The sequence below is a fragment of the Dipodomys merriami genome, unplaced genomic scaffold (genome assembly GCF_024711535.1).
Source record: "Dipodomys merriami isolate MVZ:Mamm:240054 unplaced genomic scaffold, mDipMer1.0.p SCAF_9, whole genome shotgun sequence".
Taxonomy (NCBI): domain Eukaryota; kingdom Metazoa; phylum Chordata; class Mammalia; order Rodentia; family Heteromyidae; genus Dipodomys; species Dipodomys merriami.
The window spans coordinates 7963699-7976961 of record NW_027206512.1 but is presented as its reverse complement, the minus strand read 5'-3'; the positions used below and the strand labels follow the sequence as shown (position 1 = coordinate 7976961).

Sequence of the window (13263 nt, the reverse complement as noted above, 5' to 3'; positions counted from 1 at the left end):
CAGCAGCATCAGAATACACGTTCTTCTCAGCAGCACATGGGACGTTTTCTAAAATAGACCACATTTTAGGCCACAAAGCAAACTTGTCTAAATTCAGAAACATTGAAGTTATACCTTGCATTCTCTCTGACCACAAGGGAATAAAATTAGAACTCAACACCAAAAGCCACCAAAGAAAGTCCGGTATCACATGGAGGCTGAACAACACACTGCTGAATCATGAGTGGGTCATGGAAGAGATTAGAAAGGAAATTCAAATGTTCATGCTATTCAACAAAAATGAACACACAAATTACCAGCTCCTCTGGGACACAGCAAAGGCAGTACTCAGAGGCAAGTTTAGGCTCTGAGCTCCTACATCAACAAATTGGAGAGATCTGAAACTAGCAATTTAATGACACATCTAAACCTCCTTGAAAAAGAGCAGCAAGATAAACCCCAATCCAGTAGACAGAAAGAAATAATCAAAATTAAATCAGAATTAAATGAATTAGAATCCAAAAAAACTATAGAAAGAATCAACAAAACAAATAGTTGGTTCTTTGAAAAACTTAACAAAATTGACAGACTCTTAGCAAACCTTATCAGAAAAAGAAGAGAACACACCCAAATTAATAAACTCAGAGATGAGAATGGAAACATCACCACGGAAACAACCAAGATTCAGAACATTATAAGGGAATACTTCTCAAAACTTTATGCTAATAAGTTTGAGAACTTGACAGAAATGGACCTTTTCCTAGCAAATATTGACATGCCAAAACTAAACCAAGATGAGTTAAACCAGCTTAACAGGCCCATATCAAGCATCGAAATAGAAACAGCAATAAGAGACCTCCCAGCTAAGAAAAGTCCAGGACCAGATGGTTTTACAGCGGAATTTTACAAGGCCTTCAAAGCAGAGCTCACACCAATACTCCTCCAACTCTTCAATGAAATTGAAAGAGAAAGCTCACTACCGAACACATTCTATGAAGCCATCATAACCCTCATCCCAAAACCAGGCAGGGACTCATCAAAGAAAGAGAACTATAGACCCATTTCTTTGATGAACATTGATGCAAAACTTCTCAACAAAATTTTGGCCAATCGACTTCAACAATTCATCCAAAAAATCATACACCATGATCAAACAGGATTCATTTCAGGGATGCAAAGCTGGTTCAATACACGCAAATCAATTAATATTATTCATCACATCAACAGGAGCAAGAATAAGAACCACATGGTTATCTCAATAGATGCAGAAAAAGCATTTGACAAGATCCAACACCCCTTTATGATGAAGGTTCTGGAAAAATTAGGAATCCATGGAACATTCCTCAATATAATAAAGGCTGTATATGACAAACCTACAGCCAGCATTATACTCAATGGTGAAAAACTAAAGCCATTTCCTCTTAACTCAGGAACAAGACAAGGATGCCCACTCTCTCCACTTCTCTTCAATCTAGTATTAGAATGCCTAGCTACAGCAATAAGACAAGATGCAGACATAAAGGGGATCCAAATAGGGAAAGAAGAAATAAAACTCTCCCTCTTTGCAGATGACATGATCTTGTATTTAAAGAATCCCATAGACTCCACTCCCAAATTACTCAAGCTGATTCAAAACTTTGGCAAAGTAGCAGGTTATAAAATTAACCCCCAAAAATCAATGGCTTTTCTATATGCCAACAATGAGAAAAGTGTGGCTGAAATTAGGAAAGCAACTCCATTTGTAATAGCCCCACAAAAAATAAAATACCTAGGAATTAACTTAACCAAAGAAGTGAAGGACCTCTATGATGAAAACTTTAAAATCTTGAAAAAGGAAATCAACACAGAACTTAAAAAATGGCAAAACCTCCCATGCTCCTGGATTGGCAAGATTAACATCGTGAAAATGGCAATACTTCCCAAGGCTATCTACAAATTCAACGCGATACCTATCAAAATTCCACCCTCATTCTTCAAGGAAATAGAGGAGGCAATCCAAAAATTCATATGGAACAATAAAAGACCCCGAATAGCAAAAACGCTCCTCAACGGAAAGAACACTGCTGGAGGAATATCAATACCAAATTTCAAACTCTACTATAAAGCCATAGTAATCAAAACAGCTTGGTATTGGCATAAGAACAGACCTCAGGACCAATGGAATAGAATTGAAAACCCAGAAATGAACCTACAGACCTATAGCCACCTAATCTTCGATAAGGAAGCTAAAACAATAGAATGGAAGAAAGACAGCCTCTTCAGTAAATGGTGCTGGCAAAAGTGGTTAACTACATGTAGAAAACTAAAGCTAGATCCTTATATATCACCCTGCACCAGAATCAACTCCAAATGGATCAAAGACCTTGAACTCAAAGCAGACACTCTGAAAACATTACAGGATGGAATAGGAGAAACCCTAGGTCTCCTTGGCTCAGGTCGAAATTTTCTGAATAGAGACCCGGAAGCACAACAAATCAAAGAAAGGTTGGACAAATGGGATTGCATAAGATTGCAGAGCTTCTGCAGGGCAAATGACATAGCTGGCAAGATCAATAGAAAACCCACCGATTGGGAGAAGATCTTTACTAGCCATACAACGGACAAGGGTCTCATATCTAAAATATACTTGGAACTCAAAAAATTAAACCACCCAACAACAAATCCTCAAAGAAACAACTGCCCAATAAATAAGTGGGCGAAAGACTTAAAGAGAAGCTTCTCTGAAGAAGAAAGAAGGATGGCCAATAGACACATGAAGAAATGTTCAACATCCCTAGCCATAAAAGAAATGCAAATCAAAACAACATTGAGATATCACCTCACTCCAGTTAGAACAGCAAAAATCAAGAACTCCAATAACAACAGATGCTGGAGGGGATGTGGACAGAAAGGAACCCTACTTCATTGTTGGTGGGAATGTAAACTTGTTCAACCACTTTGGAAAGCAGTATGGAGGTTCCTCAAAAGACTTCACATAGATCTCCCCTATGATCCAGCAATCCCACTTTTGGGCATTTACCCAAATGTTTACAAACAAGACCACACTAAAGCTACCAGCACAACTATGTTTATTGCAGCATTATTTACCATAGCTAAGATATGGAACCAACCCAGATGCCCCTCAGTAGATGAATGGATCAAGAAAATGTGGTATATATACACAATGGAATTCTATGCCTCCATCAGAAAGAATGACATTTCCCCATTTGTTAGGAAATGGAAAGGTTTGGAAAAAATTATATTAAGTGAAGTAAGCCAGGCCCAAAGAAGCATAGGTCCCATGGTTTCCCTTATTTGCAATATCTAGTATAGGTATGAGTCAAGCCGAAAAGGTCAGATAATGTGATGCTAGGAAAATGAACCCTTAAATATGTATTTTAATGTTTTCGTTTCTTTCATGCATGTATTTCTAATGCATTTATAAGATTATTTCTTTGTTGCTTTGTATGTCCCTCCCCCACAGTGTAACCCCCGTTTTCACTATATTTGATGTCAGTATAACATGTGGAGTAGATGGGGACAAACAAGTCGTTTAAGGATTCAGGTGGACCTGTTGCAACAATGAGAAGTACAAAATGTCATGTCAAAACCAGCTTTACAATGCCGGTGTGGGGGGGGGAGGGGGGTATAATTGGGTGGGGGGAGGGGGGTAAAATTGGGTGGGGGGAGGGGGGAGGCGGGGAAGGGAAGTGAAGGGTAAACAAAGGAGGAGGCTGCAATGCTTGGTAAGAAATGTATCCATTATCCTGCCCATGTAATTGTAGCCCCTTTGTACCGTATGTTCTCAAATAAAATAAAATACAATTTAAAAAAAAAAAAAAAGAAAATCCAAACACTATTTTCCTAAATACAAAAGAAAAATACCTAGCATATGACAACATACCTAGGTGATCAAAGTCCGCATCTTTACCGACATGCAAGCTGGATAGCACTTATAGGTAGGGCCGCAGAGTCTATGACCTTTAAGATTCCTTCTTAAACCCATCACACTTAAGTTTAAACATGAGAAAACACATGCAATTCTAAACTACTGACATTCTACAAAACTCGTGCCTCTTCAAAATTGTCAAGTTAAAAGAACTACAAAGAGCCAACTGTTACTGATATTTGAGATGGAAATATTCCAACTAAGTACATATGCTGAGAAAGACAAAGGAAGCACAGCTGGTATCATCCCACTTAAGTGTGAAATTGAGTTAATATCCTATGGATGTTAATTTCATAGTAATGCAAATATATCACTTTGTTCTGCAATGAAAAGTGATATTGCAGGCTCCAGACTCACCATATATAGGAACTTCCTGTCACTCCAAAATTACTCTAAATGTTAAACTATTTGTAAAAAGGCAAACTCTAAAGGAAAAGAGATGAAGAAGGTTTCATTAATACTATCAACAACCTAATTAGAACTAGAAATGACAGAGTAAAATAATTAAAAGGATGAAAAAAATCTTGATTTCTATAAACCATGACACTTTTTCATAAATTCCAACTAACTTCCAGAGCAATGATCAAAATGAATGCATTTAGCTGGGTGTTGGTGTTTCTCACCTGTAATCCTTGCTGTTCAGGAGGCTGAAATTCGAGGATCATGGTTTGAAGCCAGCCCAGACAAAAAAGTCCATGAGATTCTTATCTACAATAAACTACCCAGAAAGGACTGGGAATGTGGCTTAGCGGTAGTGTTTGCAGAGCATGCATGAAGCCCTGGGTTCGATTCCTCAGTACCACATACACAGAAAAAGCAGAAGTGGTGTTGTGGTTTAAGTGGTAGAGCACCAGCCTTGAGTATAAAGGAGCTCAGGGACAGTGTGCAGGCTCTAAGTTAAGCCCCAGGGCTGGCAAAAAAAAAAATACAAACAGAAAACAAACAACGAACAAAGGAAAAAACTACCCAGAAAAAGCTAGAAGTGACAGTGGCTCAAGTGCTAGAATACTAGCCTTGAGTACAAAGAGGCTTAGGGACAGCTCTCAGGCTCTGATTAAAGCCCCAGGACTAGCAAATAATAATGATAATGATAATAATAATAATAATAATAATAATAGTTTTGGAAATTTGCAGACAAAAGATTAATACTAAACTTGTTTACATTTCTATACACTGGCAATATACAATTATAGAATGTAGTTTTCAAAACAATGTTTAATAATAACTATAAAGATTCTAAAAATAAATCAAAATAATAGGTAGATAGTATCTTTATGAAGAAACCTCTAAACTGGGCATAGTAGCTCCAGCCTATAATCTTAGAAAGGCTAAGAATAATCACAGTTCCAGGAGAGTGCAGAAAAACAATCTTTGTCAGACTCATCTCCATAGAAATGAGCTATACAACTTGGAAGGGAAGGGAAGCTGGGAGGAAAAAAAATGGAGAAAATGTCAGAGTGGGTGACACTGTTAAAAAAGAAATGTACTCATTACGTGATTTATGTAACTGTAACCCCTTTGTGAATCACCTTTACGTTGTAGTATGTGCTCAGCACATCCTAACATCTGTAGAAAGTGTAAAATAAGAGGATTCAAATCTAAGTTCAGGCCTGGGTAGAAAATCACATCTTAACTCAAAACACCCAGTGTGAAGGTTTCATGGCTTTCTTTTTGCATTAATTTTTTTGTAAAGATGATGTCCAGAGAGGTTACAGTTAATAAATCAGATAAAGAGTATACTTTTTTAAAAACAATGTCAGCCCTTCCCTTGCTCTATCCCAGTTTTCCCCTGTCCCCACCCATATATAGCTTAAACCTGCATTTGTTCACACTTTGTCCCACCATTTCTGTGCTTCCTTTTACCTTCCCAAAGACAGATAAACAAACAAGATGAGGAAAAGAAAACAAAAATATCAACAAAGGAAAAAACCTTGTTTACATTTTCTGGATTCATTTTAATAACTACTATTTTATATGATCACATGCACATAACTATTGTATCTTTGTGATCCTCTTCTGAGGACATCCTTCTTTGGCTTCACTCTGGGTGAAGCATTTTTCATAGGTAAGGCACCTAAATAGCAACATACAGCTCTGAGTTCAAACCCCCGTTTCTAAAAAGAAAGAAAGAAAGAAAAACAATTTCTATTATGGTATAGATATAAAAGAGAATCTCAATGAAAGAGAAAATATAATGATCTTAAGGATAAGAAATCATTTAATGATTTATTATAATGATGTTAGTTATCTTCAAAGCTATTTGACTTAAAAAAGGAACATTTCCAGAAACTTTACAGCTTAATTCTAAAGCTTAGATTCAACAGACAAATAGCTCCAGTGTTCCTAAAGGAAAAGAAAATGAGGTGAAACATCTCTAACAGTAACTTCTGTAATATGGAGAAAGTAATTAAGACAGTGTCATTCCATTAAGAGACACAATTGACTAAAAGAACAGTAACCCATCTGACATGAACAGAAATGCAACTGCAGGTTAACTGCCTTGGAAAGGGAAAAATATCCCTTCAATAGAAATGGGACACCAAATCCTCAAAGAAACAACTGCCCAATAAATAAGTGGGCTAAAGACTTAAAGAGAACCTTCTCTGAAGAGGAAAGAAGGATGGCCAATAGACACATGAAGAAATGCTCAACCTCTCTAGCCATAAAAGAAATGCAAATCAAAACAACACTGAGATACCACCTCACCCCAGTTAGAATGACTATAATCAAGAACTCTAATAACAACATATGCTGGAGGGGTTGTGGATAGAAGGGAACCCTACTGCATTGTTGGTGGGAATGTAAACTTGTTCAACCACTTTGGAAAGCAGTATGGAGGTTCCTCAAAAGACTCCACATAGAGTCTCCCCTATGATCCAGCAATCCTACTTTTGGGCATTTACCCAAATGTTTACAAACAAGACACTACTAAAGCTACCAGCACGACTATGTTTATTGCAGTATTATTTACCATAGCTAAGATATGGAACCAACCCAGATGCCCCTCAGTAGATGAATGGATCAAGAAAATGTGGTATATATACACAATGGAATTCTATGCCTCCATCAAAAAGAATGGCATTGCTCCGTTTGTTAGGAAATGGAAAGACTTGGAAAAAATTATATTAAGTGAAGTAAGCCAGGTCCAAAGAAACATAGGTCCCATGGTTTCCCTTATTTGCAATAACTAGTATATGTCTGAGACAAGCAGAAAAGGTCAGATAAGTTGATGTTAGGTGAAATGAACCCCAAGATAAGGATTCAAATGTTTTTTTTTCTTTCATGCGATTGTTTAAACATATTTATAAGATGATTTCTTTGTTGCTTTGTATGCAAAGCAACATGGTATAACCCATGGTATAACCCATGCTTTTACTGTATTTGATGTTGGTATAATTAGTGGAGGGGAAGGGAAAAAAAAACAAACCGTTTAAATAGGGATACAGGTGGACCCATTGCAACAATGAGACGTACAAGATGTTATGTAGAAAAACGAACTTTTACAACTTTGGCCGGGGCGGGGGGGGGGGGGGAGAGGGGGGGTGGAGGACGCAGGGGGGAGTGAATGGGAAGGGATGAAAAGGGGAAACAACGGAGGAGGCAACAATGCTTGATAAGAAATGTACTCACTATCTTGCCCATGTAATTGTAACCCCTCTGTACAGTATTTTCACAATAAAAAATAAAAATAAAAAAATCTTATTTGAAAGAAATTAAAAAAAAGAAATGGGACTCCACAACTGAATACCCTAATGACAAACCTCAGAGACACAGAGAACAAATTTCAGTAGACCAAAGGCTTAAATAATAAAGGCAAAATTCAAATAGTCAAAGACAAGATGGAAGATGTTAATAAACATGAAAATATCCCAACCTCACTAATAATTAGAAAAACAAACTCAAATGAACAAAGTATAATTTCATAGCACTCTAACACACGGAATCAAAGCTTGTCAGGGTGCAAAAGAACTGAAAAAAGCCAATATACATTGAGAAGGTGAGACAAAATGTTGACTAGGAACTGGATGTCTTTCACTGTGTTGGAGCACTTTCTTAGCACCCACATTATACAATGGAGCATTGGAAATCAAAGAACAAAGGATCTAAGCTATCTGCATCATCTTTGATTGATTGATTGATTATTGATTGATTGTTCTGTGGTTTAAACTCAGTCTCCCACTCACAAGGCTGACTGTACTAAGTCAGCCCTGCAGCCTCACTTTCCAATGGTCATTTTTGAGATAGTTCACTTTCATATGCACAGCTGGACTATAATCCATTTGGCTTTAAGTTTCACCTTATTGGGAAGCTTCTCCCCATTGACACTGAGTCTCAAGAACTTTTCTTCCCATGCTCACCGGGAACCAGATTCTCCAAAGCTTAGCTTTCCCTGTAGCTTAGGATACTAGTCAAGTGGTTTGAGAAGAAATCTCTCAAACCTTCTGCCCAGGATAGTCTCAAATCACAATCCCATTCTCAGGCGCCCAGGTAACTAGAATTACAGGCTCAAACCTTGCAACCCACAACATAAACTTTTGAACACATAACACTATTGGATTTTGCTTATTTGAAATAAGCCTTAAGTCTCAGAAGAAAAAAAAAAGTTAAAACACTGACACATATTTTAAACAGGAAAAACTACACTAATATCAGTAGGATAGTCATAGAGAAAGAAGTGATGGAAAACTACAGGTGTAGTTAGGGGGACAACTTCAAAAACTCAAGATAATAATTAGATTTGCAGAAATGAGGTATAATCAGGGATGAACTGGAAAGCAGTTAAACACAGTTGAAAAAGTCACTTTCCTAAAGTTAAGTCACATGCTACCATTCATGATAACAGTTTAACTTTACCATTAACTGAGATATACACTGCACATACATACATATGGATGTGAATATATGTATACAGATGCACATATCTTCTCTCTTCTGGAGAAGTACATTAGGTATGCAGATGATACACAAGCTCTCCTACTACTGCCTGCAGAAAAACAGTCACAGTGTAAAGGTACAAAAGTGCTAAGATTCTAGCTACTGCTCTTGTTATAATAAAGTCATTTTTTCAACAAGGCATAGGTGTCTTACATCTGTAATCCTAGCTACTCAGGAAACTCAATGAAACTGAAGCAAGCCTAGGCAGAAGTCTGTGAGATTCCATCTCCAATTAACTAGCAGAAATCTATACTGCAGGTGTGGCTTTAGTGATAAGGTGCCAGTTGTGAGTAAATAAGCCAAATTTCACAAGGCCCTCCATTCAGACTCTGGTACTGGCAGATAGATACGAGAGAGAGAGAGAGAGAGAGAGAGAGAGAGAGACAGACAGACAGACAGACAGACAGACAGACAGACAGACAGACAGACAGACAGACAGAGACAGAGACAGAGACAGAGACAGAGACAGAGACAGAGAGACAGAGACAGAGACAGAGACAGAGACAGACAGACAGACAGACAGAGACAAAGACAGGGAGAAATGATACAGTTCTTCTATTACTCAAAAAACTATCAACATTCATGAAACTTGTTCCTTTGTAAAGTTGATAAATCTTAGACCTTTTGCATTTTCCTACAAGAATAGTGAATTTTGTTCATAAAAGAAGAGGTATAGTACAGTATGGTGAAAATCTTCTTAAGTAAGGGTTAGAAAAAATGAGTGTTTCCATGTTTCAGTATAAAATATAAATGCTATTCACTCCACTTCTTGAGTCCCTTAAGAATTGAATAGCACAGGGCTGGGAAGGTGGCCCAGTGGTAGAGTGCTTGCCTTGCATGCTTGAGGCCCTAGGTTCAATTCCTTAGCACCACATAAGCAAAAAGAAAAAAGTCGGAAGTGGCGCTGTGTGTGGCTCAAGTGGTAGAGTGCTAGCCTTGAGCTGAATTGCTGAGGACAGTGCCCAAGCCCAGAGTTCAGGCCCCACGACTGGACTCCCCCCACCCCCCCCAAAAAAAAGAATTGAATAGCACAGTCTTCTAAAGAGAGCTAGAATATTGCCTATTTCTGTAGGTCTGAAATAATACTGTGAAAAAGACAACCTGAGACTAAGTACATAGATACTAAAGAGAAAACCCAATGACAGCAAGTACAAAGTTTATTTAATCTGTACTAAAATACTTATCTGTAATCAAGGACAAAATAAAAATTCTCTTTCAACTTGTGTATCAAAGAGAAAGTACAGAATCTTGTGAAGAAATTTACATAAAATATTTTCATAATACACAAGTATCCCTGGAATGAAAAATATTCAAAAAGACCACCCAACCTTGACAACTGTATTCCCCCAGGAATTGAGGGTACTGTTTATATGACATACAGTAGGTGATCTTGTGTGTGGGTGAAATATTCCAGCTGACTTTGGATTCCCACCTGGAGGGGCAGATTTGACTCTGGTCTCAGCACTGAATTTCTTTCTTTTTTTGTCTTTTGTTTTTTTTTTTACCTTTTTAATTATTTTTTTGTCAAGGTAATATACAAAGGTGTTTCAGTTACATAAGTAAGGTAATGCATACATTTCTTATCATAGTCAAACATTTTGGTCCTCTGTGTGGATATGCTTCCATATCTCCAGCTATGTAATACACATAGTTATAGATACACACAGATTTCTAAAAATACCTTATTAATCATCTTAATGATTTGGCTGGCATGAAGCACAAGTATACAATTTTTAGTACTAAGGTAACATATTTACAGCCCCAACTACATTCCTTTGTTTAGCTTTTCAATATTCTATTTCTTGTTTAAATGCTATTACTTACTCTATCTGCACTTCTTACCAAAATTTTCTCAGAAAATTTTAGAAGACAGAGAGTAAAGATCACATATGAATATGTATTTATCTTATGATTTAAGATAAAACAAAATATTTAGCAAAAATAGTATGTGTCCTGGTTGTTTGGGCAGTAGTGGAATATTAACTCAATAATTTTGTTATTAAGTTGGGAATCTACTACTTGAGCCATATATCCAACAAAGCTTTCACATAGTTATATTAGGGAGTCTCATGGACTTTCTGCCTGGACTGACCTTATTGCAATTCTCCACATCTCAGCCTCCTGAGTAGCTAGGGTTATAGGTTTGAGCCACTGGCACCCAGCTATCTTCTAGGTTAAAAGGAAAACAATATAAAGCTATAAGCTTCCATAGGCTCATAAACTATCTTGCATTATCAAAGAAACAAAGTATCGTGTTTATAATTACATTAATGAAGCAACTTGAAAGACAACAGTAGCTTTATCCTTGGTTGGATAACTTACTTGCAAATATCATCTTCTGGGTCTTCTAATCCAAACCGTTCATCAAATGTAAGCTGTATCCACATGTTCTCAGCTGTCACTAATCTCCATACCAGGACCATATTTCTTGGATATGTGTGAGGAAACCTTGGGCTGTGAATACTCCCATTTGAAGACACAGTAATAACCCTCTCATGCTGGGGATCTTGAACACCTAAAGCAAAAATAGACACACCAGAACACTTTCAGAACACACATTTCAAAATTTACACATTTAAAGTAAGTATATTTCATATTTCATATTTACCCCAAATAAGGAGATGAATAGCATAATCAACCAAGCACCACTGTTGTCAAAATTTAAACAAAAACTTATATATATATATATATATATATATATATATATATAAACAAAAACATATATATTTATACTTGAAAGAATACAGGAAAAATTGTATTTTTAAGTCCAACACTGAATTATGAATAACCAACTCCTTTGGATACCTAATAATTTATTTTATTTTATTTTTAAAAATACAAGTAATGACTTAAATTCCCTAATCATAAAAACTAATTAATGATCTAAAGGATTCCACTAATTTCATGTGACAATAGCTGAGAGAGCTGAAGAAAAAGAAATGAGGATAAAAGGAGCAGAAGTGGAATAATACAAGAGAAGGTGATCAACTCCTCAAATTCATTAAATTTGAAATGTCAATCATCATTTTTAGCTTTGTATCTTTTTATTCTTAATACTTTAGAAACTAGGTGAATAAGACAATCCACAGCTTCTCATGTGGACACACAATTCAATTTTGTATTAAGTTATATTTGATACAAGCTCTAAGTGTTACATAAATTCCAATTTTATTATTAAACGACCTCAAATCTTACAAGACTTAAAAAAGTAAAGTGAGACCAAAGCCATGGTCTTAATTTTTTGTTTTATGGTTACTGAAAAATTTCAGGTCTTCTCAGTGCCTTATTGTGTTTATATGAATTCTGAATATGCCAAGGGAAAATACAGAACAAAACAACTTCCTAGATTGCTTAAAATGGAATTTACTTATTTATTTATTGGTATGCTTTATTTGCTTGGCCTCACGGTCTCCTGTTCCTTCAACTTCCTTGCTTAGTTGGAATGTCACCGCTTCCGCCATGACTCCAGCCCATTTTTTGGTGGCTATTTTGGATACAGTCTCATAGGAGTTTTTTCTAGGGCTGATTTTCCAACCATAATCTCCAGATCTCAGCATCTGGAGTAGGAAAGATTACAGGCTCTGGCACTCACTAGAATGGAGTATTTTAGCATCTGTACAATGAGGTATTTTTATACCTGTTAAAATAAGTCCTTAATAATACCTATCTCTTTTGAATAGAATATTGGGTAAATAACAGAAGGAAAAGGTGAATGCATATTGCTGTGAAAACAGTCTTCCTACCCAGTCAACCTACCCAGTTGAAAGTTAATGAGAGGAAATGTCATCATTCATCTGCTCTAGAGACACTAAGAACTAAGACTGTTCTAGTCTTTACCCCAGGGAATTCCATTTAAACAAGATAAACTCCAATAAAATGAAAAATTGTTTTAACCAACCATCATTCAATTTATAAGAAATTTTCAAAAGCCTCAAACTGCACCCTGAACCCATGAAGCAAGGTCCACAGCAGGAGTTAATACTTTTGTGCAACTTCTACATCCTAATAACAGTTTCATCCAGAACAGCTCCTAATCCTGAGAGATCCCACATGACACTGAGCCCTGTGTTTGTGGCAAGATTAAAGAATAGCAAGAATAATATTATTAACACCTTTCATTTGCTCCTTTCTCAACATACTTAGGCATAGTCTTTCACTAAGACAAATTTCATTTTATGCGCTCCTTCTGGATATATCCATGAAACCTATACAATGCAGACTTAATTATCAAGGCCTACTAATCACCACATTTTAGAATTAAGTTCACATTAAATTCACATTTTTCTTCTCTTCTTTTTTCTATTAACATTGCCTACCATTTCCTCTTTTCTATTTATTTCATTCACCATATGCTAATTGCTTTTTGCTTATTTCCTGATGTTAATCCCCTCTGCTTGCACACAATTGAGTTTAATCGCTCT

The 13263-nt window shown here is 36.5% G+C and overlaps 1 protein-coding gene across 5 annotated transcripts in view; it reads right to left on the bottom strand.

Annotated features, from left to right (window-relative positions):
• Positions 1 to 13263, bottom strand: part of Pdgfc (platelet derived growth factor C) — a 222799-nt gene that overhangs the window by 93281 nt on the left and 116255 nt on the right. For all 5 annotated transcript variants that reach the window (XM_070012373.1, XM_070012374.1, XM_070012377.1 and 2 more), the window contains exon 2: positions 11165 to 11357. In XM_070012373.1, coding sequence (XP_069868474.1) covers positions 11165 to 11357 — 193 coding nt within the window. The remainder of the gene's footprint in view (positions 1 to 11164; positions 11358 to 13263) is intronic.